At 43.8% G+C, this 27,971-nt stretch overlaps 2 protein-coding genes across 4 annotated transcripts in view; both read left to right on the forward strand.

Annotated features, from left to right (window-relative positions):
* The first annotated feature begins 2,148 nt into the window (after positions 1–2,148).
* On the forward strand, positions 2,149–16,628 carry LOC311134730 (E3 ubiquitin-protein ligase rfwd3.S-like). Of its 2 annotated transcripts, none has more exons than XM_084168501.1 (13): positions 2,149–2,332; positions 4,032–4,332; positions 4,468–4,718; positions 4,809–4,867; positions 5,031–5,246; positions 5,615–5,706; positions 5,837–5,951; positions 6,189–6,414; positions 6,572–6,722; positions 6,946–7,122; positions 8,879–9,093; positions 10,707–10,924; positions 15,772–16,628. In XM_084168501.1, exons 2-13 carry the CDS (start codon positions 4,040–4,042, stop codon positions 15,913–15,915), a joined length of 2,157 nt encoding a protein of 718 aa, XP_084024627.1. In that variant the 5' UTR covers positions 2,149–2,332; positions 4,032–4,039; the 3' UTR covers positions 15,916–16,628. The 2 variants fall into 2 exon arrangements, with proteins under 2 accessions (XP_084024627.1, XP_084024628.1); XM_084168502.1 differs by having other exon boundaries at positions 2,156–2,332; positions 4,016–4,332.
* A 403-nt stretch (positions 16,629–17,031) lies between these two features.
* Positions 17,032–27,971, forward strand: part of LOC311135275 (Golgi apparatus protein 1-like) — a 38,179-nt gene continuing 27,239 nt past the window's right edge. For both annotated transcript variants that reach the window (XM_084169230.1, XM_084169231.1), the window contains exons 1-3: positions 17,032–17,388; positions 27,499–27,528; positions 27,743–27,829. In XM_084169230.1, coding sequence (XP_084025356.1) covers positions 17,065–17,388; positions 27,499–27,528; positions 27,743–27,829 — 441 coding nt within the window. In that variant the 5' untranslated portion in view covers positions 17,032–17,064. The remainder of the gene's footprint in view (positions 17,389–27,498; positions 27,529–27,742; positions 27,830–27,971) is intronic.

Genomic DNA, 27,971 nt, shown 5'->3' on the forward strand with positions numbered 1-27,971 from the left:
CAACTACAAGAAACGTCTGACCTCTGTGATTGCCAACAAGGGTTTTTCCACCAAGTACTAAGTCATGTTTTGCAGAGGGGTCAAATACTTATTTCCCTCATTAAAATGCAAATAAATTAATAACATTTTTGACATGCGTTTTTCTGGATTATTTTGTTGTTATTCTGTCTCTCACTGTTCAAATAAACCTACAATTAAAATTATAGACTGATCATGTCTTTGTCAGTGGGCAAACGTACAAAATCAGCAGGGGATCAAATACTTTTTTCCATTACATTTACGTCATTTAGCAGACGCTCTTATCCAGAGCGACTTACAGTTAGTGAATAGATTTTTTTTTTATATACTGGCCCCCCGTGGGAATCAAACTCACAACCCTGGCGTTGCAAACGCCATGCTCTATCAACTGAGCTACATCCCTGCCGGCCATTCCCTCCCCTACCCTGGACGACGCTGGGCCAATTGTGCGCCGCCCATGAGTCTCCCGGTCGCGGCCGGCTGCGATAGAGCCTGGATTCGAACCAGGATCTCTAGTGGCACAGTTAGCACTGCGATGCAGTGCCTTAGACCACTGCCCCCCTCACTGTATATAGATTTTCTATTGTGTTATTGACTGTACGTTTTGTTTATTCCATATGTAACTCTGTGTTGTTGTTGTTTTTAATCGCACTGCTTTGCTTTATCTTGGCCAGGTCGCAGTAAATGAGAACTTGTTCTCAACTGGCTTACCTGGTTAAATAAAGGTGAAATAAAAAAAATTAAAAAATACTCCAGTCTAGTAGGTGGCGGTAATGCAACATGTATTGGATGCCAACCGCCGTTAAACCTCATCGAAGAAGAAAATGATTGAAGCCTGGTGGCGGGGACTTTCCAGCCTTCGAAATGACAGTGAGGGGGGGGAAATATATGGCGTAAGCGGACGATGAAGTTGATTCTGAATCTAATGGCGGTAGAATCAAGGAGAATTGGAATAGTGAAGAGAATGTCCCTTCGTATCTAGTAGGAGTACGGTTTGTTAATGAGGAGCAGCTGAGCAGATTACCAATCTTGAAGAAACCATTTGAGATATCCAAACTGGTGTAGAGAGTGCTGGGTAAAGTGAAGGCTGTGAGGATCACGAGAGGCGGGCATGTTTAGATTTTTTGGGCTTCTGCAGATCAGAAGGAACATGCGTTGTGTCTCACCTGATTTGATAAGTTTGAAGTGTCGAGTGTGTCTCTTCGGGGGTTATATCTGGCACCTCGTGGGAAGTCGAATTTGAAGAGATTAAAATTATTCCTGGAGTGATTGATTGCACGTCGGATGAATCGTGTGGTGAATGGTGAAAAAGTGAAGTTATCTGTTCTTTTGATATAGAGTCTCTCCCTACTCAAGTGCAGTTGGGGTATATAAACTACAGAGTCAGAGCATTTATCCCAAGACCAATGCAGTGTGATCATTGTAAAGCTTTTGGTCATGTTTCAAGTGTTTGCAGAAGCGAGAAGCTGAGATGTCCAAGTTGTGGAAAAGATAATGTCATGTGTTTTAAAGTGCTGAAAATGTGACATGTTGCAATTGTGGTGGGAACCATGAAGCTACGTCTTTCGATTGCCCGACAAGGGTGGCCAAAGTCAGGGCTGTCGAGAGCATTTCATATGCAGCAGCTGTTAAAAGGGTTGAGGGTTTGAATAGTGCTCCTGAAGAGTCCATGGTGGTGGATAGGCCTTCACTGCAGGCTACAGGGGTTGTCTTTCACCAGCAGGACCCTGACATTTTAAAGGTTAAGAAGGTGGACTTTGTGGCCTTTATAGCTATAGTGATTAAATGTCACTGCCAAGGTGGAGAGAAGGTCCAGGAAGATAGATATCATTGTGGATGCGGCGGAGCGGTTCCTGGGACTGAAATATTTATCTGCGGAGAAGTTACATGGAATATTGTCACAAGCCGTATCACCCTCTCGGCCCTAGAGCCTGAGAAGGGAGATATGGAGATTTGAAAGAAGGAAGAAGTGGGGGTTTTGTTTTTGTCAATGTACTATTTTTATTTGGGTGGATTAAGTTAGTTTCCCTATCACGAATGGATTTTCTTTTGACCTTGTTTTGTTTTTTCAACCCGTCCTGTTGGTGGCGGCAAACACCTTTTTGGGTTGTAGTCCGCCATAAAATCCACAGAAGAAGAAGAAGTAGAAAAAGAAGAAGGGCTAGCAACGAAACTATGGCTGCGATCGGATTGTTACACCAAATATAATGCCTTTGACGTTAAAGGCAATGTAGTTGAACCATTTACCTTTTCATGGTAACCCACGAAGTTTGACACTGGCAAGGATAGTTTGTGTCAAACGCACATTTTCAAGGTAAGAAGTAGATGTGAGATGCTACACTGCCCATGAAACTAATTTAAACAGTTAGTCGCAGCACTACAAACCCATGACACGATTAGACAGGTTGGTATACGGATAAGATTTACTTGGGTCCCAGTGCATGTGGGGGTGGAGGGGAACGAGGCAGTCGATGTACTGGCTAAACAAGCACTTAGTAGCGGGGATGTTGTTGTAATTTCAATGAGCAAGGCAAAAAGCCTGATATGGACAGTCATGATGCAGAGATGGCAGGAGCAGTGGAATAGAGATACTAATAGGATACAGCAAATTAGTTTAGAGTATATTGAGTAGAACGTCATTAGATATAGTCTCAAATATGTTATCTTTTTTAAGAGCAACTGGGCTGGCAGGTAGGATTTAGTTTCTCCCTGTCTCTGGCCCACACTCCGGTACAGTATGTGTCGGTAATGTAATGCACCATAACGTTGGATGCCAACCCTCCGATAAACCCTATTGAAGAAGAAGATGCAACGGATGGTTTAGTTATACAAATCTTTGGCAACACTGCCAGAAGCAGAGACTGATCTGAGGGGAACTAGCTAGCTACCATTCTAGCTAATTTAGGCAATTTCCAAAAAAAGTAAATAGCTATGAAAACTCTGTGGTAACGTTATTTAATTGATCACAATCGAGACTGTCACCAAATAATCAAATTGGTAATGTACCTTAGCTAGCTAGTTAACTAGTTGTGCTGTTTACTGTTTCAAGTAGCTAACGTTACTCTAGCTAGCTAGCAGAGCGGCCTTTGCTTTGGCTTCCGTCAATGTAAACTTTGTTCCCCATGGAATTTACTTTATTCAGCTAGTCTCTCAATGTAACGTTGGCTACTTGCCAGTTTCTGAAACCTGCATCCGGAATCCTGTTCCGTGTTCTCTTTTGCTCCGCCTGTGCAGCTGGCTATGGCACTGTAACTAGCTATATAGTTAGCTACGGAGTTAACAATGGCATGTGGCTAACTAAACTATCATTGTAACCTAACTGTTACCTTTTAAGCGCCAATCTATGATTTCCAACAATAACAAAGTGAGTCCCCGCCACAGTTTTAGAAATCGGTTGAGGGATGGAGAAATGTAATTACGCTCAAATTCATATACAAAGTTATGGATGCAAGGACTTAGCAGTCATGATATCAACATTAAAGTTTTAACCTCGTTTTGAGGCTATGAAGTTTGTAAACAAAGTAAATGTAAACAAACGTTGGAGTAAAACATGCTTATATTTTGGGTTCTGATGGGATACGACAGTTAAACTAAGCTCATGAGGCATTTATAATTTATATTCTTCAAGAGTAAATGGATACATTGATAAGTCCAAAAATGGATGTAGTAACAGATTGCCCCTTTAACGTTATGTAGCTAATGTATTATCATTTACATAATAGCTAACTAGTCTCATCACTAACGTTAGATTTTCTATCTAATTTAGCTTGTGTTAACTAGATGTCAAAGAATGTACATTTAGGTAGCTAGCAAAGTTAGCATTTTTGTTGTCACCGTTTGTTGCTCCAGGCAGCATTGCCTGCACTACACACATTTACTTGCATTTAAAACCATTGGCTACGCTAGTGTCTGATAACACTGAAGTCAAGAGTGAAATCATTTGTGAACATCTCAGGCAGTTGGGTTATCCTGCCTATTGAATGCAATTCATTTTCAGCCCCCCCACCCCATAGGTCGTGAGATGGAGGTGATGGAGGTGGACTTGCAGCTGGGGGGCCCCAGTAGGGAACCAGAGCCAGATGATGTGGCAGACCAGGTACATCTCCCTATCGTCATCCCTGACTCTGGCAGTGAAACAGAGGTAGAGGATGAGGCAGACGCAGCTCCCCGTGACCCACCACGGCTCCCGAACACCTGGGCGTTCAGTCAGAACAGAGTCAGAGTGGAGGGTCAAGTTGGACCCAGGATCAGAATGGAGGGTCATATTGGGCGCAGGGTCACCACAGCAGCCACCCAGAGGCAGCGGAGAGCCAGGTAGTTATGGTTGGACTGGATTCACTCTAAACTGTATATCCATACTGGAGACATAATTGTATGCTTAATTGAGTACCTATTTCACCCCATGTTATACTCATTGATTGTACCTGTATTGTCTCTGTGTGGTTAAAGGCCAGGCGTCAGGGTGCACAACTCCACCCAGACCGCTGCTCGTGCTAGCAGCTTCCTGGATTTCCTGCTGCGAGTCCCTGCAGCCAACCAAGCCGAGGGCGACTCTGGGAGTACGACAGAGGTGAGCGAGTCAGAGGATGAGGCAGAGGCCCCAGGGCTAGCAGCAGACCCTCCCAACCCTGCCGTTCCCTCCAGCCCTCGTCCAAACCCTCCAGTTACAGTCACGCCACCCCAAGGCCTTTATTCTTCAGGTAAACTAAGCTCAAGTCTGATCCATGCATAGCCATTTTCCACTGTCACCTATAAAAAGTTGAATCTCACCATGCCTATCCTGTGTATAGATTCTAATGCAACCACAGAGGCTGCGAGAACAGAGACTGGAAATCAAGTGAATCCTGAGGTAAGACCACATTCATTGCCAGTGATAGGCCTACACTCTTGGATGGGCTTAATATTTACATGATTAGCTCATTAGTGCAGTTTCTCTAGTAGCATTGTGTGCCATTGTATTTCTTCCCATGCACTGTCAGAAATGTCATGCATCATCTCTCTGTCCCCTCTAGGGCGTATCAGCCCCACTAGCCTCCAGTGCTCCGGCCCTTCGATCATCCCAGGGGGATGAGGCAGAGGGGGAAGGGGAGACCTGCTCCATCTGCTTTGAGCCCTGGACCACGTCAGGGGAGCATCGCCTGGCCACCCTGCGCTGCGGACATCTCTTTGGCTACACCTGCATCGACCGCTGGGTGAAGGGCCAAGGCCATGGAGCCAAGTGTCCCCAGGTCATTGTCTTCATGTCTGTCTGTCAGCCTTGGTATGTCTGGGGGGAGAGGACTGGAATTGCTCCTGGTTCCATTATGAACAGGAAAATTACAAAAGCATTTGCAGTGAAAGAAAGGAAAATGTATTCCATCGTAAGTAGAAAAAACGAGCTCCTACTTCCACTGTAGTGACTGGCACCAGGTGGAATCTGTGCTGAAGGCGCAGTTTCCTCAAGCATTCAAAAATGCCCTCTGAATTACTTACATCTGAGAAAATACTGCCATAAAATATGACCCCAAAAAACAATTGACTTAATATGCAGTGATGTGAAGGCGTCCCATCAGACTCCATCTGGCTCTTGTAATGATGATTTGCTGTATGTCTGCAGTGCAACAAGAAGGCCAAGCGCTCCGATATCGTCCTCCTGTACGCGCGCAAGCTGAGGGCTCTGGACAACACCGAGCAGGAGAGTATGAAGAGGTAAAGTAGCTGCTTTAGTTTGTCTTCTGATCTGCTGATATTGGCATTGATTTGGCCTGATTCACTTCTGTAGGGAGGGAGCTGTTGAGAGTGAGTCTGTCTGTCTGTTTGAATGTGTTGTTGTCTGCAGGTCACTGGAGCAAGAGCATTCACTGCGTAGGAAGGCTGAACTGGAGTCAGCGCAGTGCCGGCTACAACTGCAGGTGATGACCGACGAATGTGGGAAACTGCTCAAGCAGCTACAGGTACTTTATTCCCATTGCTTTACCAGTCATCCCCCAGTCTCCCATCCATTTATCAGGTGGACTAGAATACCGAGCTGTAATCATTGAGATTGATCAACCCCCAAATCCACTATGATGACTGTATCCTGATTTTCAATGTTTTGCTGATCACATACTGTATCTGGTATGCTTGACTTGACTTCCATTGGTATTGAACAGTGCTGGTGGGTCACTTTTTCTTCCTTCCACCTCTGTCAGGAGCTGAAGACGCTGATGGCCCAGCCTGGCTGTGGGCCCTCTCAGAGCTCAGGGGCCTCTCTCTCTGGGCACTCTCGGAGACAAGACAGCACCCAGGGGGGCCACTACGTCTTCTCCAAGGCCGTGCTGGTGTCCCAGGCGGGGGGCTGCAGGGTGCTATCCTACTGTGAACCCCTCAGCTGCCTGCTGGCCTCTCAGCCCTCCCCACACACCCCCCTGGTGCCCGGTAAGACCTTTGATAAGCTTTGATGCGCTTTCAGTACGAAATAGCTGTGAACGTTTGTTTTTTGCACAGATTTCATAATGTGAAAATATCAAAGGGAAATATTTGCTACCTCTTGGAATAATTTCTCTCCCTCTGCGCTCCCCCCCCCACCTGCCAGGCTGCGGGGTGAAGAAGGTGAGCACGATGAATCTGAAGGCCTGCCAGTACATTCCTATCCATGTCAAACAGATCAGAGGCCTGGCCTTCAACAGACAGGCCGACAGCCTCCTGCTCTCTGCTGCCCTGGACAACACCATCAAACTCACCAGGTAACCAGATAGTCAGTCTGTGTCCAAACAGAGAGATTCAGGACCGTGTGTTCCAGAATGGTGTTGACTTCATAGCCTTAGGCTCTGATGGAGAAGAACATTGATCTTTGCTAAGTTGCAAGAACCATTCAGACCTAGATTGAAAACAAAACCCTTGATGGTTATTTAGGACAGTATTTTACCTTCTAAATCTAATATCCTAACTACCATTATTCTCCTGCAGTCTAATGACCAACACGGTGGTGCAGACCTACAACACAGGGAAACCAGTGTGGAGCTGCTGCTGGTGCCTGGACAATAACAACTATGTGTACGCTGGTCTCAGTAATGGCTCTGTGCTGGTGTATGACACCAGGGACACCAGCACGCACGTCCAGGAGCTACAGCCGTTACGTTCCAGGTCAGTCTGACAGCCAGGCAGGGGGCGAAGATCAGCTAGTCTGTATTTGCCACCACAGTTTGAACTACACCTGTCAATATATCCTAGCTAGTTTGACCTTCACCACAGGATCTGACCAGGTTCTGGGCTTAGATTTTGTATTTTATTTCTAGCAGTTGAGTTTTGCTACTCATTCTCAAAGATAGTGGAATTAATATTAATTTATACGGTGTGTGTGTAAAATGTAATTCACATAGTGTAATATATTATAATACAGTGCCTAAGGAAAGTATTCAGACACATTTTGTCACGTTACAGCCTTATTCTAAAATTAATTAAATAAATAAAACATCCTCAGCAATCTACACAAAATACCCCATAATGACAAAGCTAAAGCAGGATTTTAGAAAATTGTGCCAATGTATTAAAAATTAAACAGAAATACCTTATTTACATAAGTATTCAGACCCTTTGCTATGAGACTCGAAATTGAGCTCGGGTGCATCCTGTTTCCATTGATCATCCTTGAGATGTTTCTTCAACTTGATTGGAGTCCACCTGTGGTAAATTCAATTGATTGGACATGATTTGGAAAGGAACACACCTGTCTATATAAGGGCCCACAGTTGACAGTGCATGTCAGAGAAAAAAAAAATGCAGTATTGAAGGTCCCCAAGAACACAGTGGCCTCCATCATTCTTAAATGGAAGAAGTTTGGAACCAGTAAAACTCTTCCTAGAGCTGGCCGCCCGGCCAAACTGAGCAATCGGGGGAGAAGGGCCTTGGTCAGGGAGGTGACCAAGAACCCGATGGTAACTCTGACAGAGCTCTAGAGTTTGTCTGTGGAGATGGGAGAACCTACCAGAAGGACAACCATCTCTGCAGCACTCCACCAATCAGGCCTTTATGGTAGAGTGGCCAGACGGAAGACCCTCCTCAGTAAAAGGCACATGACAGCCCGCTTGGATTTGCCAAAAGGCACCTAAAGACTCTCAGACCATCAGAAACAAGATTCTCTGGTCTGATGAAACCAAGATTGAACAGTGAAGCATGGGGGTGGCAGCATCATGCGGCAGGGACTGGGAGACTAGTCAGGATCTAGTCAGGAACAGAGCAATGTACAGAGAGATCCTTAATGAAAACCTGCTCCAGAGCGCTCAGGACCTCAGACTGGGTCGAAGTTTCACCTTCCAACAGGACAACAACCCTAAGCACACAGTCAAGACAACGCAGGAGTGGCTTCGGGACAAGTCTCTGAATGTCCTTGATTGGTCCAGCCAGAGCCCGGACTTGAACCTCATCAAACATCTCTGGAGACAACTGAAAATAGCTGTGCAGCAACGCTCCCCATCCAACCTGACAGAGCTTGAGGGGAGCTGCCGAGATGAATGGGAGAAACTCCCCAATTACACGTGTGCCAAGCTTGTAACGTCATACTCAAGAAGACTTGAGGCTGTAATCACTGCCAAAGGTGCTTCAACAAAGTACTGTGTAAAGGGTCTGAATACTTATGTAAATGTATTATTTCAGTTTTTATAAATTTTTTATAAGTTAGTAAAAATGTCATCTGTTTTTGCTTTGTCATTATGGGGTATTGTGTGTAGATTGATGAGGGGCAAAAAACAATAATCTGTTTTAGAATAAGGCTGTAACCTAATAAAATGTGGAAAAAGTCAAGGGGTCTGAATACTTTCTGAAGGCACTGTATGTAATACATATTTAGTATGCAGTGTGATTAAAACCACAGGCACAAACCATGACCTCTGGCTCCTCCCAGGTGTCCCGTGGCATCCCTGTCCTATGTGCCTCGCGCCGCCTCCAGCTCGTTCCCATGTGGTGGCCTCATCTCAGGCTCTCTGGAGGGGGGCTGCTTCTGGGAGCAAGTAGACGGGACCACCTATAGACCCCACATGTTGCCCCTGGAGACGGGATGCTGCACAGACATCCAGGTGCAGCCAGAGAGCAGACACTGTTTGGTCACCTACAGACCAGGTGAGACACTACCATCCTGGGGAGGACTATGAGGGGCAATGAAGGGCCTAAAGTGTGTGTGTGTGTGTGTGTATGTACACTACCAGTCAAAGGTTTAGACACACCTACTCATTCAAGGGTTTTTCTTTATTTTTTACATTGTAGAATAAGAGTGAAGACTTCAACTATGAAATAACACATATGGAATCATGTAGTAACCAAAAAATATATTTGAGATTCTTCAATTAGCCACACTTTGCCTTGACGACAGCTTTGCACACTCTTGGCATTCTCTCAACCAGCTTCATAAGATAGTCACCTGGAATGCATTTCTGTTAACAGGTGTGCCTTATTAAAAGTTAATTTGTGGAATTTCTTTCCTAAATGCGTTTGAGCCAATCAATTGTGTTGTGACAAGGTAGCGGGGTATACAGAAGATAGCCCTATTTGGTAAAAGACCAAGTCTATATTATGGCAAGAACATCTGAAATAAGCAAAGAGAAACGACAGTCCATCATTACTTTAAGGTCAGTCAATATGGAACATTTCAAGAAATTTGAAAGTTTCTTCCAAGTGCAGTCGCAAAAATCATCAAGCGCTATGATGAAACTGGTTCTCATGAGGACTGCGACAGGAATGGAAGACCCAGAGGTAATTCTGTCCGTTTGTCTGGAGTCCAAATTTGAGATTTTTGGTTCCAACCGCTGTGTCATTGTGAGACGCGGTGTGGGTGAACGGATGATCTCTGCATGTGTGGTTCCCACCGTAAAGCATGGAGGAGGAGGTGTTATGGTGTGGGGGTGCTTTGCTGTGATTTATTTAGAATTCAAGGCATACTTAACCAGCATAGCTACCACAGCATTCTGCAGCGATACACCATCCCATCTGGTTTGGACTTAGTGGGACTATTATTTGTTTTTCAAAAGGACAATGACTCAAAACACACCTCCAGGCTGTGTAAGGGTTATTTGACCAAGAAGGAGAGTGATGGCGTGCTGCATCAGATGACCTGGCCTCCACAATCACCCGACCTCAACCCAATTGAGATGGTTTGGGATGAGTTGGACCGCAGAGTGAAGGAAAAGCAGCCAACATGTGCTCAGCATATGTGGGAACTCCTTCAAGACTGTTGGAAAAGCATTCCTCATGAAGCTGGTTGAGAGAATGCCAAGCGTGTGCAAAGCTGTCATCAAGGCAAAGGGTGGCTAATTTGAGGAATATAAAATATATTTTGATTTGTTTACACTGTTTTGGTTACTACATGATTCCATATGTGTTATTTCATAGTTTTGATGTCTTCACTATTATTCTACAATGTAGAAAATAGTAAAAATAAAGAAAAACCCTTGAATGATTAGGTGTGTAGAAACTTTTGACTGGTACTGTGTATATATGTGTGCCTGTGTGTGTAATAAAATGTATATGCATATCATTTGTGTGCATTGTACTGCTGCCAGGGTCTTTGTTGTCCTGGCTTCTCTCTACTTGCTGCATGATTTATTCTAGGTGTTTTGTTTTAGCTAGTGCTGGGCTGGAACAGAAGCCTGCACTCCCCAGTAGCTCTCCAGGACCAGGGTAGGTGACCACTTGCTCTAGTATTTAGACTGACAGTCTGTGTGTTTGATCCCGTCCAGGGCGCTCCAAACCATCGCTGCGCTGTGTTCTGATGGAGCTGAACAGGACCCCCCAGCAGGACGCGGCTCAGGAGCCCTCGTATTCCTGCAACCCAGTCCAGACATTCAGCGCCGGCTCCTCCTGCAAGCTGCTCACCAAGAATGCCGTGTTCAGAAGCCCGGCCGGGGAGGGCTCCACTCTGGTGTGTGCCGGGGACGAGGCCACCAACTCCACCATGGTGAGCTATTTGTGTGTGTATGCATGTGATGAACATGTGTTTTTTATTTATTCAGTGAATATGGTAAAGATTTATCATTACCCCAAAAATGTCAACTTCGACTGCATTTACACATTACATTTTACATTTTAGTCATCTAGCAGACGCTCTTATCCAGAGCGACTTACAAATTGGTGCATTCAACTTAGGATAGCCAGTGGGACAACCACCCCTTTTTTTTTCTTGGGAGGGGGTGGGAAAGAAGGATTACTGTTATACTATTCCAGGTATTCCTTAAAGAGGTAGGGTTTCAAGTGTCTCTGGAAGGTGGTCAGTGACTCCGCTGTCCTGGCGTCGTGGGGGAGCTTGTTCCACCATTGGGGTGCCAGAGCAGCGAATAGCTTTGACTGGGCTGAGCGGGAACTGTGCTTCCGTAGAGGTAGGGGGGGCTAGCAGGCCAGAGGTGGATGAACGTAGTGCCCTCGTTTGGGTGTAGGGTCTGACCAGAGCCTGAAGGTAAGGAGGTGCCGTTCCCCTCACAGCTCCGTAAGCAAGCACCATGGTTTTGTAATAGATGCGAGCTTCAACTGGAAGCCAGTGGAGTGTGCGGAGGAGCGGGGTGACATGAGAGAACTTGGGAAGGTTGAACACCAGACGGGCTGCAGCGTTCTGGATAAGTTGTAGGGGTTTAATGGCACAGGCAGGGAGACCAGCCAACAGCGAGTTGCAGTAATCCAGACGGGAGGTGACAAGTGCCTGGATTAGGACCTGTGCCGCTTTCTGTGTAAGGTAGGGTCGTACTCTGCGAATGTTGTAGAGCATGAACCTGCAGGATCGGGTCACCGCTTTGATGTTAGCGGAGAACGACAGGGTGTTGTCCAGGGTCACGCCAAGGTTCTTTGCACTCTGGGAGGAGGACACAATGGAGTTGTCAACCGTGATTGCGAGATCATGGAGCGGGCAGTCCTTCCCCGGGAGGAAGAGCAGCTCCGTCTTGCCGAGGTTCAGCTTCAGGTGGTGATCCGACATCCACACTGATATGTCTGCCAGACATGCAGAGATGCGATACGCCACCTGGTTATCAGAAGGGGGAAAGGAGAAAATTAATTGTGTGTCGTCTGCGTAGCAATGATAGGAGAGACCATGTGAGGATATGACAGAGCCAAGTGACTTGGTGTGTAGAGAGAATAGGAGAGGGCCTAGAACTGAGCCCTGGGGGACACCAGTGGTGAGAGCACGTGGTGCGGAGACAGATTCTCGCCACGCCACCTGGTAGGAGCGACCTGTCAGGATGCAATCCAAGAGTGAGCAGTGCCGGAGATGCCCAACTCTGAGAGGGTGGAGAGGAGGATCTGATGGTTCACAGTATCAAAGGTAGCAGATAGGTCTAGAAGGATAAGAGCAGAGGAGAGAGAGAGAGTTAGCTTTAGCAGTGCGGAGAGCCTCCGTGACACAGAGAAGAGCAGTCTCAGTTGAATGACCAGTCTTGAAACCTGTCTGGTTTGGATCATTCTGAGAGAGATCGCAGGAGAGTTGGCTAGAGACGGCACGCTTAAGAGTTTGAGAGAAAAGAAAGAAGGGATACTGGTCTGTAGTTGTTGACATCCTTAGTCCCAATATCTCTGCCCCAGAATGTCTGATCCTCACAAGGTAAAGTGCTTATTGTTCAGAAGTGTCTCTCTGAGTAGTTAGAGGGAATCTACACTGTCTGGGGATTATTTTGGTTTGCTAATGCCCAAGTTTGACCAATATGATGGAACATACTATATGCTTTATCTGTTTATATGCATGGCATTAAGGATAATAGTTACGCCAAAAGCAACTATAAATGTATTTATGATTTTAAAGTATGATTTAAGTTTGTATTTACTTGCTCAGTAAATTTGGTCTGAATCTGTGACCATCTCTATTTCGCTGCTTGTACGTTTTACCACTTAACAATTACATTACAGTTTCAATATCTCTGGCTCAGAGTCAGAATCTTACGAGGCAAAATTATCCTGGGTCAATGTGGTCTCCCGCAGTGTTCTGAGAAGGGTCTACATCATCTGAGATTGGTCCTAGGTGGCGCTACAGACCACAACTGTAGCTGAACACATCTGAATGTTCATATACTGAACACAAATATAAACGCAACATGCAACAATTTCAAAGATTTTACTGAGTTACAGTTCATATAAGGAACTGTCAGTTGAAATAAATTAATATGCATCTGTTGGTCACAGATAATAATAAATAAATAAAAAGTAGGGTCGTGGATCAGAAAACCAGTTACTTTCTGGTGTGATCACCATTTGCCTCACGCAGTGTGACACCTGTCCTTCGGATAGAGTTGATCAGGCTGTTGATTGTGGCCTGTTGTCCCACTCCTCTTCAATTGCTGTGCGAAGTTGTTGGATATTGGCGGGAACTGGAACACGCTGTTGATCCAGTGCATCCCCAAACATGCTCAATGGTGTCATGTCTGGTGAGTATGCAGGCCATAGAAGAACTGGGACATTTTCAGCTTCCAGAAATTGTGTACAGATCCTTGCGACATGGGGCTGTGCATCATCATGCTGAAACATGAGGTGATGCCGGCGGATGAATGGCACGAAAATGGGCCTCGTGATCTTGTCACGGTATCTCTGTGTGTTAAATTTGCCATCGATAAAATGCAATTGTGTTTGTTGTCCATAGCTTGTGCCTGCCCATACCATAACCCCACCGCCACCCTGTGGCACTCTGTACACAACGTTGACATCCGCAAACTGCTCGCCCACACGACGCCATACACGTGGTCTGCGGTTGTGAGGCTGGTTGGACGTACTGCCAAATTCTCTAAAACGACGGAGGCGGGTTATGGTAGAGAGATGAACATTACATTCTCTGGCAACAGCTCTGGTGGACATTCCTGCAGTCAGCATGTGAATTGCACTCTCCTTCAAAACTTGAGACATCTGTGGTATTGTGTTGTGACAAAACTGCACATTTTGAGTGGCCTGTTGTCCCCAGCACAAGGTACGTGCACCTGTGTAATGATCATGATGTTTAATTCGCTTCTTGATATGTCAGGTGGATGGATTATCTTGGCAAAGGAGAAATGCTCACTAACAGAGATGTAAACAAATTTGTGCACCAAATTTGAGAGGAATACGCTTTTTGTGTTTCGAAAATGTCAGCTATTTTTTATTTCAGCTCATGAAACATAGGACTACATGGCCAAAAGTATGTGCTCTTCGAAAATCTCAATCCAAAATCATGGGCATTAATATGCAGTTGGTCCCCCCTTTGTTGCTATAACTGCCTCCACTCTTCTGGGAAGGCTTTCCACTAGATGTTGGAACATTGCTGCGGGGACCTGCTTCCATTCAGCCACAAGCATTAGTGAGGTCAGGCACTGATGTTGAGCGATTAGGCCTGGCTCACGGTCGGCGTTCCAATTCATCCCAAAGGTGTTCTTTGTGCAGGCCAGTCAAATTCTTCCACACCGATCTCGTCAAACCATTCTGTATGGACCTCGCTTTGTGCACGGGGGCATTGTAATGCTGAAACAGGAAAGGGCCTTCCCCAAACTGTTGCCACAAAGTTGCAATCACAGAATCGTCTAGAATGTCATTGTATGCTGTAGCATTAAGATTTCCCTTCACTGGAACTAAGGGGACTAGCCCGAACCATGAAAAACGGCCCCAGACCATTATTCCTCCTCCACCAAACTCCACAATTGGCACTATGCATTCGGGTAGGTAGCATTCTCCTGGCATCTACCAAACCCAGATTCGTCCGTCAGACTGCCAGATGGTGACGCGTGATTCATCACTCCAGAGAACGCTTTTCCACTGTGCCAGAGTCCACTGGCGGCGAGCTTTACACCACTCCAGCCGACGCTTGGCATTGTGCATGGTGATCTTAGGCTTGTGTGCGGCTGCTCGGCCATGGAAACCCATTACAGTAAGCCCCCGACGAACACTTCTTGTGCTGACGTTGTTTCCAGAGGCAGTTTGGAACTTGGTAGTGAGTGTTGCAACTGAGGACAGACTATTTTGACGTGCTACGCGCTTCAGCACTTGGCGGTCCCGTTCTTTGAGCTTGTGTGGCCTACCACTTCGCGTCTGAGCTGTTGTTGCTCCTAGATGCTTCCAATAACAAGACTTACAGTTTGACCGGGGCAGCTTTTAAAAGGGCTGAAATTTGTTGAACTGACTTGTTGGAAAGGTGGCATTCTATGACGGTACCATGTTGAAAGTCACTGAGCTCATCAGGAAGGCCATTCTACTGCCAATGTTTGTCTATGGAGATTGCATAGCAGTGTGCTCGATTTTGTACACCTGTCAGCAACGGGTGTGGCTAAAATAGCCGAATCCTCTAATTTGAAGGCGTCTCTACATACTTTTGTGTATATATAGTGTATTAATGCATTCAGAAGTCTGTGTTTATGTTTGATAATCTACTCAGTTTTAGTTAAGAATTTCAGGATATTTGCCCTAAATCTATTACTATTTCCATTATGCCCATTTTTACCAGATTTGACATTTGACCCCTAGAAAAGCAAAAATGTACGTGACATCCGGCCTTACTTTGTGTATCACTCCATCATTGTTTGATATAACATGGTTGACAGCCTGTAACAAGCAACAACAAAAAAGCAAGCGCTTTTTCCAGGTTGGCTGGTCTATTATTAGGAGTTAGGCTCATTAAAACTTTACTCCACTGCTGAGATTGGGGAAGGATCAATGGTTCAACTGTTTTGTGGTTGAAAGCACTCCATAATAGTGAGAGGCTTGACTCTCTGATTTGAGGCAGTTTGGGGATAGTTTGAATAATATGAAACGGTCTCAAGAGCTTCACATTGATCCTTTGTTTCTAATCATTTCATTTCATTTTTCCAGGTGTGGGATGCTGGGAGTGGATCCCTGATTCAGAAGTTGTCTGCTGACCTCCCTGTGTTGGACATCTGCCCTTTTGAGGTGAACCAGGGCAGTTACTTGGCCTCTCTCACTGAGAAGATGCTCAAAATCTACAAGTGGGAATGAGGAGTTATGGAGGACACCACACACACCACCAGCATAGAACATGTATGAGCAGCGTGCTGCTGCACTGTATAAATGGCATCCATTTAATACAGCCTTTTCTTACCCAAAGTGACTACAGATGAGCCTTTATTGGGTTTGCATTGCAGTGGAGGTACTGGAGAGCCATCACACTGCTGCAGTGTGATGAAGGAACTGATAACTGGAGTGCCTGTTCAGATACACCACTGCCCAAAATGTTTACATTAAGAATCACAGAAAACATCCTATAATTTTTATTTATTTTGCCCTCTCTTTTTTTATGCATGTGACGGTCAATTGGTGTTGTCAGTTATTCATGCTGCCGATGTTTTAATTTTTCAACGTTGTGTTTAATCTCTGATGTTAGAGTCAGATCCATGGATGAAAATCAGGACATCAATAGCTAACAAGTGTTACATTTCCTGGATTCAGATTAGCGCAACTGATCAGCAAGCTGTATAAAAAATCATTCTGAATGGGTTTGTTTTTTTGTTTCCTTATTTTAGTTTGAGGAAATTGTATATACATGTATATTTTATACCAAATGTTTGTGTACAATTTGTAATGTAATAAAATATTAATCATTGGTTATTTTTCATCCCGATTTGTGATTGATACTGCAGATGAGGCACAATGTTTAACGTTATTTACATTTTTAAAAAATGTTCACTAAATAAAATGTGTTTACAACCGTGTCTGCATTCTGACTAGAACTATATTTTAGAGATCAGTAATCAATGATTTGGTATTTTCATAGGCGAATTATCCGTATCAGTACAGGGGTTGTCAGGAACAAATGAGAGCCGACAGGAGTCGGATAATGGAAACAAAAGTGCTAGATTTCCCCATAGAGATGGCTAATGAAAATGTATTAGTGGTCTAGATTCCCAACTGTGTTTATTCATTGCAAGTAAAAGGGTGATTGATGGTGATCCATTGTCTTTGAAGTTATTACAGAGAAACAGTAACGAAGCAGACCGTCTCTGTTTTCTCAGTTAGATTTTCAGTCTAGTAAATGTAGATCTATGACTGAGATTGCCAACAACGCACACGCCGACGTATGCACGAAAACGTCCCCTCACTGTAGTCGTAATTTGCAGCTAGCAATCCTAGCTGGCTAGTTATCCGAAGATGGCGGCTTGTAGACGTGTTCCTCTTCTCCTGCTTTTGATGTCTTTCTTTTTGTATGTGCATCCGATTCGAGGACAGAAATCTGCGATTAATGGACTCGCCAAGCCTGCAGTTAGTGTTGATATCCCGGCTCAAAATCAAGGCGGAGCACCGGCTGCTGTAAATGGAGCTCAAGTACTCGCGGCCCTGCCACTTCGTAGACGCACTAGCGGCTGGAAGCTGGCGGAAGAGGGGGCTTGTCGGGAGGACTTGACCAGGCTTTGTCCGAAACATTCCTGGAACAATAACCTGGCTGTGCTTGAGTGCCTCCAGGATAGGAAAGAGGTATGTTGGAGTGTGGGCGATATTGTGGCCCGACTAAAACTTGGGTGTGCCTTGGCTTTACTCAAGCTAGCTGTAACGTTATCCAGTTAACGTTAGCTAGCTAACTACTAGCCGATGCTAACTATTAGCTAGTTGGCTACTTAGCTAACATTAACTATCTCGCTGGTTGGGTTGCAAAAAGAGGATATAGGGTATTGCAATTGATTATTCAATATGTTTTGAGAGCTTCATCATTCGAGGAATATAGCCACTGAAAATAGTGCCACTTTTTTTTACCAGCCATTTAGGACCGTGGTAACGTTAGTAAAGTGAAGTCATCATCAGTTTAGCTAGCTAACTAACTAGCTAGGCAGCTACTGTAACGTTAATACCTACAGATGTGCCAAACTAACTATGATGACCTTTATTAAACTAGCAATGGCTAGCTTGAGCCTCTAATGATATGTTGTGAGTCATGACCATTCCTGGTCTAACATTTGCCGTCCTATATTTACTACCTATCAGAGCCAACATTTCCAGCAATGTCCTTTTCAGAGGAAGGATAGGAGGATGTAGGAGGAGATGTGTAGATTCAGTGACATTTTGTAAACTTCCAGCCAATGGTTATGGAAAGGCTTGGGAATGGCCTTTCTCTCCAGTAATATGTGGTGAGGGGCCACCTCTGCCTGGGGCCAGAAAGCTAGACTGATGTGAGACAGTCTATCCTAATCAGGTGTTTGCAGCCTGAGTCTCAAGGCAATGGCCCTGTTAGCTCAAGGGGCTAGTACCTGCAGTGGTCTGAGAGTAATGAGCAGTCACTTTTTGGTTTGTTTTCCTTGATTGTTAGTAATTCTGTAGACATACTCTAGTCTAGAGTCTATCTATTGTAGTTTAGAGCAGGGGTTGGTGTTCATTTAGTTTGGTGAGGAGCTTGTCCTCTGTTTATGACTGGTGGTTCTCTCTTCATTGTATAATGCTGATGATTATTACTTAATTTATTTTCACCAGATTTCAGTGGCATGTTAATTGGGGTGGCTGTCAGTCGTCTTGGCTCAGCTCTTTTGGTGTGGGTAGGTTTAGAGAGGCACACAGCAATTTCCCTGTCTCCAGGCTGCTGCTCACTGCCAGTCTCCATGGTAGTTGTGGTTTTGTTTACTTGGTCCATTCACAGAGTAGGGGGGGAGGCCATGGCAGTGTGGCTTTACTTTCAGGAATCATGGCTTGGTTCGTTTAGTTCTGAAAGTCCTCTAGAGTTCTGTGTTGAAAAAGCTTTTCTGGGGGAATTTGATGGATTTTTGCAATGTCTCTCAGGTTGAAGAGTTTCATTGCTATTTATAGTCTCAATAGAGCTAAACATGCATTGTAAGCTCATTGTTTTGTTAAAAGTATAATCCCAAAAGGATATTATTGGCCCTATAATGCAATAGCTTTTCATTGATCCTGACAACTGCTTTTTTGTTTACAGCAAATAGGCCTAAATGTTGACATCCAGCCTTAATCACTGTAGGAAATGTGGTGTTGACATTTCATTTCACACTGCAGTTTTGTGCAGAGCAAGGTTAATTCCAGGTCGCACAGCAAAATATTTATGTGCATACCAGTATGTGAGTAAAATGTTCATCTGTTGGACTGCCAGATGGTGAAGTGATTAATCACTCCAGAGAACGCGTTTCCACTGCTCCAGAGTCCAATGGCAACGAGCTTTACACCACTCCAGCCGACGCTTGGCATTGCGCATGGTGATCTTAGGCTTGTGTGTGGCTGCTCGGCCATGGAAACCCATTTCATGAAGCTCCCGACGAACAGCTCTTGTGCTGACGTTGCTTCCAGAGGCAGTTTGGAACTCGGTAGTGAGTGTTGCAACCGAGGACAGACCATTTTTACGCGCTTCAGCACTCGGCGGTCCAGTTCTGTGAGCTTGTGTGGCCTAACACTTCGCAGCTGAGCCGTTGTTGCTCCTAGACGTTTCCACTTTACAATAACAGCACTTAAAGTTTGACCGGGGCAGCGCTAGCAGGGCTGACATTTTACAAACTGACTTGTTGAAAAGGTGTCATCCTATGACAATGCCACGTTGAAAGTCACTGAGCTCTTCATTAAGGCCATTCTACTGCCAATATTTGTCTATGTAGATTGCATGGCTGTGTGCTCAATTGTATACACCTGTCAGCAACGGGTGTGGCTGAAATAGCTGAATCCACTAATTTGAAGGGGTGTCCACATACCTTTGTATATATAGTGTAGGTGCATATACACTGAATGTATCAAACATTAGGAACCCCTACCCCCTTTGCCCCCAGAACAGCCTCAATTCGTCTGGGCATGGACTCTACAAGGTGTCGAAAGGGTTCCACAGGGTTGCTGGTCCATGTTGACACCAATGCTTCCCACAGTTGTGTCAAGTTGGCTATATGTCCTTTGGGTGGTGGACCATTCTTGATACATACGGGAAACTGTTGAGTGTGAAAAACCCAGCAGTGTTGCAGTTTTTGACACAGGCACTTAAATCTTTTGTCTTTCCCATTCACACTCCGAATGGCACACATACACAATCCATGTCTCAAGGCTAAAAAAATTTTCTTTAACCTGTCTCCTCCCCTTCATCTACACTGATTAGAGTGGATTTAACAAGTGACATCAATAAGGGATCATAGCTTTCACCAGGATTCACCTGGTTAGTCTGTCATGGAAAGAGCAGGTTCTTAATGTTTTGTGTACTCAGTGTACGTGCTCCTTGTAACAAAGGTCAGCTTAGCCCTGCCCATGTAATAGAGATTGAAGATCAATAAAGTTGAAGTTCATATTCAGTTTAGAGTGTCACACAATGTTTAGTGTATTTATATACTTCCCCTTTCTGTAATACACAGGACTTCTAGTGTTCTATTTGTGACACTCAAGGTCGTGCGGGTTGATGGTCACTAGTTATATATTAATCTCATATTCATGACCGAGTCGATACGCATCTAGATACTTGGGCTCCGATACAGGAACGATACGTTTTAGTTTGAAACCATTCGGTGTGATTCAGCTTTACTAGGGGAACAAATTGATGCATTTCAATAAGATTTGATGCACTACCATACCCTGTTCAAAGGCACTTGTCTTTTGTCTTGCCAATTCACCGTCTGAAGGGCACACACACAATCCATGTCTCAATTGTCTCCAGGCTTAACAATCCTTCTTTATCCTGTCTCTTCCCCTTCATCTACATTGATTGAAGTAGATTTAACAAGTGACATCAATAAGGGATCATAGCGTTCACCTGGAGTCACCTGGCCAGTCTGTCATGGAAAGAGCAGGTGTTCTAAATGTTTTGTACACTCAGTGTGTAGCTATATACCATATTTAGCTGCTATTTATAAACTTTTCAAATAAAGTAACAATGGGGGAAAAAAGTCCAACTTGAGACTACCCTGATCTCCTGAAGTCCTCAATGCTGCATTCGGAAAGTATTCAGACCCCTTGATTTTTTCCACATTTCTTTTACGTTACAGCCTTATTCTAAAGTGGATTAAATTGTTTTTCCCCCCTCATCCATCTACACACAATACCCCATAATGACAAAGCAAAAACGTTTTTTTATTAATGTTTGCAAATATATGAAGAAAAAAAAAAAAACATTCCTGAAATATCACATTTACATAAGTATTCAGACCCTTTACTCAGTACTTTGTTGAAGCACCTTTGGCAGAGATTACAGCCTCGAGTCTTCTTGGGTATGACGCTACAAGCTTGGCACACCTCTTTTTTTTGGAGTTTCTCACATTCTTCTCTGCAGATCCTCTCAAGCCTTTTCAGGTTGGATGTGGAGCATCCCTGCACAGATATTTTCAGGTCTCTCCAGAGATGTTTGATCGGGTTCAAGTCCGGCCTCTGGCTGGGCCACTCCCTGACCAAGGCCCTTCTCCCCCGATCGCTCAGTTTGGCCAGGCTGCCAGCTCTAGGAAGAGTCTTGGTGGTTCCAAACTTCTTCCATTTAAGAATGATATGAGGCCACTGTGTTCTTGGGGATCTTCAATGCTGCAGACATTTTTTGGTACCCTTCCCCAGGTTTGTGCCTCGACACAATTCTGTCTTGGCGCTCTACGGTCAATTCCTTTTACCTCATGGCTTGGTTTTTGCTCTGACATGCACTGTCAACTGTGGGACCATATGTAGACAGGTGTGTTCCTTTCCAAATCATTTCCAATCAATTGAATTTACCACAGGTGGACTCCAATCAAGTTGTGGAATCATCTCAAGGATAATCAATGGAAACAGGATGCACCTGAGCTCAATTTCGAGTCTCATAGAAAAGGGTCTGAATACTTATGTAATGAAGTTAGTCCTGTATTATTTTGAATGATTTTGCAAAAAAAAAAAAAAAATGTTTTTTCCGCTTTGATGTTATGGGGCTTTGATGCTAAGAGTGTAGATTGAAGAGGATGTTTTATTAAATTTTATAATAACGTAAAAAATGTGAAAAAAGTCAAGGGGTTTGAATACTTTCCGAATGCACTGTATGTCTCTCTTTTTATCTTAGAGAAGCACAGACAGACTTTCCATTTCATTTTTTTCTACGTAGAGGCCTATAGTATCTACACTATGCGACTTTGTCGCCTTGTATTTTTGTGTGCAAATGTTTTCACCACGCCCTGTAGGTTCAGGTTGCAGGCCTGCAGGTTGTTTTCTATACTGATTTGCCAACCCAGACTTTCCTGAGACATTGTGCATTATACAGTGCCTTGCAAAAGTATTCATCCCCTTGGCGTTTTTCCTATTTTGTTGCATTACAACCTGTCATTTAAATTGATTTTTATTTGGATTTCATGAAATGGACATACACGAAATAGTCCAAATTGGTGACGTGAAATGAAACTTGTTTCAAAAAAATAAATAACAGAAAAGTGGTGCGTGCATATGTATTCACCCCCTTTGCAATGAAGTCCCTAAATAAGATCTGGTGCAACCAATTACCTCCATAAGTCCCATAATTAGTTAAATGAAGTCCAGCTGTGTGCAATCTAATTGTCACATGATCTCAGTATATACAGTTGAATTCGGAAGTTTACATACGCTTAGCTTGGAGTCATTAAAACTCGTTTTTCAACCACTCCACAAATGTCTTGTTAACAAACTATAGTTTTGTCAAGTCGGTTAGGACATCTACTTTGTGCATGACACAAGTAATTTTTCCAACAATTGTATACAGACAGATTATTTCACTTATAATTCACTGTATCACAATTCCAGTGGGTCAGAAGTTTACATGCACTAAGTTGACTGTACCCTTAAACAGCTTGGAAAATTCCAGGAAAAGATGTCATGGCTTTAGAAGCTTCTGATAGGCTAATTGACATCATTTGAGTCAATACCTGTGGATTTCTTTCAAGGCCTACCTTCAAACTCAGTGCCTCTTTGCTTGACATCATGGGAAAATCAAAAGAAATCAGCCAAGACCTCAGAAAATGTGTAGACCTCCACAAGTCTGGTTCATTCTTGGGAGCAATTTTCAAACGCCTGAAGGTACCACGTTCATCTGTACAAACAATAGTACGCAAGTATAAACACCATGGGACCATACAGCCGCCATACCGCTCAGGAAGGAGACACGTTCTGTCTCCTAGAGATGAACGTACTTTGGTGCGAAAAGTGCAAATCAATCCCAGAACAACGGCAAAAGACCTTGTGAAGATGCTGGAGGAAAAAGGTACAAAAGTATCTATATCCACAGTAAAATGAGTCCTATATCGACATAACCTTTAAGGCCGCTTAGCAAGGAAGAAGCCACTGCTCCAAAACCGCCATAAAAAAGCCAGACTACGGTTTGCAAATGCACATGGGGACAAAGATCGTACTTTTTGGAGAAATGTCCTCTGGTCTGATGAAACAAAAATAGAAGTGTTTGGCCATAATGACCATTGTTGTGTTTGAAGGAAAAAGAGGGTGCTTGCAAGCCGAAGAACACCATCCCAACCGTGAAGCACGGGGGTGGCAGCATCATGCTGTGGGGGTGCTTTGCTGCAGGATGGACTGGTGCACTTCACAAAACAGATGGCATCATGAGGAAGGAAACTTATGTAGATATATTGAAGCAACATCTCAAGACATCAGTCAGGAAGTTAAAGCTTGGTCGCAAATGGGTCTTCCAAATGGACAAAGTTGTGGCAAAATGGCTTAAGGACAACAAAGTCAATGTATTGGAGTGGCCATCACAAAGCCCTGACCTCAATCCTATAGAAAATGTGTGGGCAGAACTGAAAAAGTGTGTGTGACCAAGGAGGCCTACAAACCTGACTCACCAGCTCTGTCAGGAGGAATGGGCCAAAATTCACCCAACTTATTGTGGGAAGCTTGTGGAAGGCTACCCAAAACGTATGAACCAAGTTAAACAATTTAAAGGCAATGCTACCAAATACTAATTGAGTGTATGTAAACTTCTGACCCACTGGGAATGTGATGAAAGAAATAGAAGCTGAAATAAATAATTCTCTCTACTATTATTATTCTGACATTTCACATTCTTAAAATAAAGTGGTGATCCTAACTGACCTAAGACAGGGATTTTTTACTAGGATTAAATGTTAAACTGAGTTTAAATGTATTTGGCTAAGGTGTATGTAAACATCCAACTTCAACTGTATATGCACCTGTTCTGAAAGGCCCCAGAGTCTGCAACACCACTAAGTTAGGGGCACCACCAAGCAAGTTGCACCATGAAGACCAAGGAGCTCTCCAAACAGGTCAGGGACAAAATTGTGGAGAAGTACAGATCAGGGTTGGGTTATAAAAAAATATCAGAAACTTTGAACATCCCACGGAGCACCATTAAATCTATTATTAAAAAATTGAAAGATTATGGCACCACAGCAAACCTGCCAAGAAAAACTCACGGACCAGGCAAGGAGGGCATTAATCATAGAGGCAACAAAGAGACCAAATATAACCCTGAAGGAGCTGCAAAGCTCCACAGCAGAGATTGGAGTATCTGTCCATAGGACCACTTTAAGACGTACACTCCACAGAGCTGGGCTTTACGGAAGAGTGGCCAGAAAAAGCCATTGCTTAAAGAAAAAAATAAGCAAACACGTTTGGTGTTCGCCAAAAGGCATGTGGGAGACTCCCCAAACATATGGAAGAAGGTACTCTGGTTAGATGAGACTAAAATTGAGCTTTTTGGCCATCAAGGAAAACATGTCTGGCGCAAACCCAACACCTCTCATCACCCCAAGAACACCAACCCCACAGTGAAGATGTCCTTTATCCAGACGACCTGCCCCCAGAGCTTCCTATCAGTTAATCTCTTTCCATAACATGTTGATGTCGGCAATTAAGGAGAATGAGAGGCTCAATTAAAGATGTTGCAGAACTGCTGTATTGCACTGGCGCCGCCGTAGCCTTGCCCTTGACCAAGGCATTTGTTCACCGATATCCCCTTACTTTCAATTTGTGAAATGTTAATTTTTTCAAGGCCTAAGGCACTTTTTCAGTCACACTTAGGTTCCTAGTACATATGGAGGCTTCAATTATCTATATATTCTTTTGAATTATTCATCATTAAATTATTGATATCAATTATTTTATTCATATACACACTACTGGTCAAAAGTTTTAGAACACCTACTCATTCAAGGGTTTTACTTTATTTTCTACATTGTAGAATAATAGTGAAGACATCAAAACTATGAAATAACACATATATGAAATCATGTAGTAACCAAAAAACGTGTTGAACAAATCAAAATATATTTGAGATTCTTCAAATAGCCACCCTTTGCCTTTGACAGCATTGCACACTCTTGGCATTCTCTCAACCAGCTTCATGAGGTAGTCACCTGGAATGCGTTTCAATTAACAGGTGTGCCTTCTTAAAAGTTAATCTGTGGAATTTATTTCCTTCTTAATGCGTTTGAACCAATCAGTTGTGTTGTGACAAGGTAGCGGGGTATACAGAAGAGAGCCCTATTTGGTAAAAGACCAAGTCCATATTATGGCAAGAACAGCTCAAATAAGCAAAGAGAAACGACAGTCCATCATTACTTTAAGACATGAAGGTCAGTCAATACGGAACATTTCAACAACTTTGAAAGATTCTTCAAGTGCAGTTGCATAAACCATCAAGCGCTATGATGAAACTGGTTCTCATGAGGACCGCCACCCGACCTCAACCAAATTGAGATGGTTTGGAATGAGTCGGACGGCAGAGTGAAGGAAAAGCAGCCAACAAGTTCTCAGCATATGTGGGAACTCCTTCAAGACTATTGGAAAAGCATTCCAGGTGAAGCTGGATGAGAGAATGACAAGAGTGCAAAGCTGTCATCAAGGCAAAGGGTGGCTTTTTGAAGAATCTCAAATGTAAAATATATTTTGATTTGTTTCACTTTTCTGGTTACTACATGATTCCATATGTGTTATTTCATAGTTTTGATGTCTTCACTATTATTCTACAATGTAGAAAATAGTACAAATAAAGAAAAAACATTGAATGAGTAGGTGTGTCCAAACATTTGACTGGTACTGTATGTACATACATACAGTGGCCAGTATATATTCTGTCCATGTTATTCCACCTTGATTTTCCCTGAGATAATCAGATTTCTCCTTCATTGTTATCATGGACTCACATACAGCACTGATGTACTCTTGCCGTTCTCCTGTTGAAACTCATCGAGCTGACCCTGGGAGAACTACAAACTGTTCTTCAGGTCCTGGAACTCTCTGGTCAGGTCGTCCATTCTTTAATTAGTTGACTCCAAAAGTATTTGGACAAAACACTTGAAGCTGTTTTGTTGTTGTTGTAACAACTTTTTTTGTAAGTTTAAAATCCTTCACCTGTAATCGAGAGACAGCACTGTCCTCAACGATAGTCCCGCCGGCTTTGGTCTTTTGTCATAGTAACAACGTAGGTTACGCTGTTACTCCTACAGTTCCACACAGGGCAGGTCGCAAGGAAGATTGAAAACAACAACAAACAGCAGGGATCTAGACAGCCACAAGCCCGGGACAATCCGCGGTTCCAGCCACAATAGCTAACCGTGTCGCGCGCTGTGTTCAAGTCTGTGACGTAGTACGCAATTTTCGGAGACCACTTTTGGCTCGTGAGCTCTACTTTCAAAACTACTGGCTAAAATTATACAAAAGTTCAACAGTTCATCTTTAATTGAGATTTTTGCCTGTTGGTCCCACACAAAACACTGACCATGGCTTTGCTTAATGACTTTTTCCCAAGATTGAAGTCCTTAGCCCTAATGTGACAGACTTTGTAGATTGGAATTATACAGCACAGAGAAGCTCTGGGTGCATTGGTAAAGGGGCAATATGGTATTCCTATGACTAAAATGTCAAATGTAAATGTAGCCTAGGTGTTTAGTATGGATACACAGAGTGTCCTGGCAGCTCATCTATCCCATCCATAAAACAGTGTGGCTTAGTAGAGCTGGGCAATATGGACACAAATCCATATCATGATAAATTGACTGAATTATAACGATAAATTAAACGATACGTACATTTACATTTTAGTCATTTAGCAGACGCTCTTATCCAGAGTGACTTACAGTTAGTGAATGCATACATGTATTATTTTTTTTGCATACTGGCCCCCCGTGTGAAACGAACCCACATCCCTGCCGGCCAAACCCTCCCCTACCTTGGTTGACGCTGGACCAATTGTGCGCCGCCCGTGGGTCTCCCGGTCGCGGCCGGCTGCGACAGAGCCTGGACAGCTAGCACTGCGATGCAGTGCCTTAGACCACTGCGCCATTCGGAGTTCATAACAGGGTTATTCAACCCTGCGGTCTGCAGACCTCTACTGCAGGGGGTCTGTGAAAATATTAATAAAATAATACGTGGAAAGAAAAAAAGGAAAATTCTGTGTAGCGATCAATTAAGATATACAAAAATAAATAAGTGATCTTAATGTTTTTATGAATATCGCTACCAACAACATAGAACATAGGAGAATATCTTCTTTCTAATGATGTCAACGTTATTTCTCAACTCCTAATATTGAGCAAATTACACTCAGTAGAGCCAATCACACTCACTAGAGTATCTGACAGGCTTTGAAAAAGCAGCAGCGAATAGGCTGCAAGTTATATTCTTCATGGTTATGATCATAGTTTGACTGTCTTCTCTCTTATCTCTCTCCAGGAAACGGAGATCGCTGCTGACTGCAACCATGTAAGTGTTCTGATCTCTCTCCCTCACTTCATTAAACCACCCTTTCAGTTTGTGTAACTGAACGTGAGTCATGATTTAATACAGCGTTGTTAGTTCCTCTAGTGGTCAGACTGGCTATCACACCCCTACTGAAATTCCCCACACACGGTGGCCTTGTACTCCTAGGCTTTTCTCTGAGCTATCAATAAACTTGTTCAATGCTTGTCTCCTCCAGCTCCTGTGGAACTACAAACTGAACCTGACGACTGACCCCAAGTTTGAGTCTGTGGCTGTGGAGGTGTGCAAGACCACCATCACCGATGTAAGTTGGCTGGCTAGCTAGCTTTATGGCTCTGACTATAGGTCCCTCATGCTACAAGTGTCACTGTCCCTGGCACCTAGCAACACACAGCACTTTTAATTGGTAAAACACCTAGTAGCAACACACACCACTTTGAATACCG

The sequence above is a fragment of the Coregonus lavaretus genome (assembly GCF_964263955.1).
Source record: "Coregonus lavaretus genome assembly, chromosome: 9".
NCBI classification, from domain to species: Eukaryota; Metazoa; Chordata; class Actinopteri; order Salmoniformes; family Salmonidae; genus Coregonus; species Coregonus lavaretus.

Excerpts from the sequence above, each read along its gene's own strand:
- LOC311134730 (XM_084168501.1), top strand. The coding sequence starts at position 4,040 with ATGGAGGTGATGGAGGTGGACTTGCAGCTGGGGGGCCCCAGTAGGGAA. Across the intron at positions 4,333-4,467 it reads CAGAGGCAGCGGAGAGCCAG|GCCAGGCGTCAGGGTGCACA; the intron begins GTAGTTATGGTT and ends GTGTGGTTAAAG. Across the intron at positions 4,719-4,808 it reads CCAAGGCCTTTATTCTTCAG|ATTCTAATGCAACCACAGAG; the intron begins GTAAACTAAGCT and ends TCCTGTGTATAG.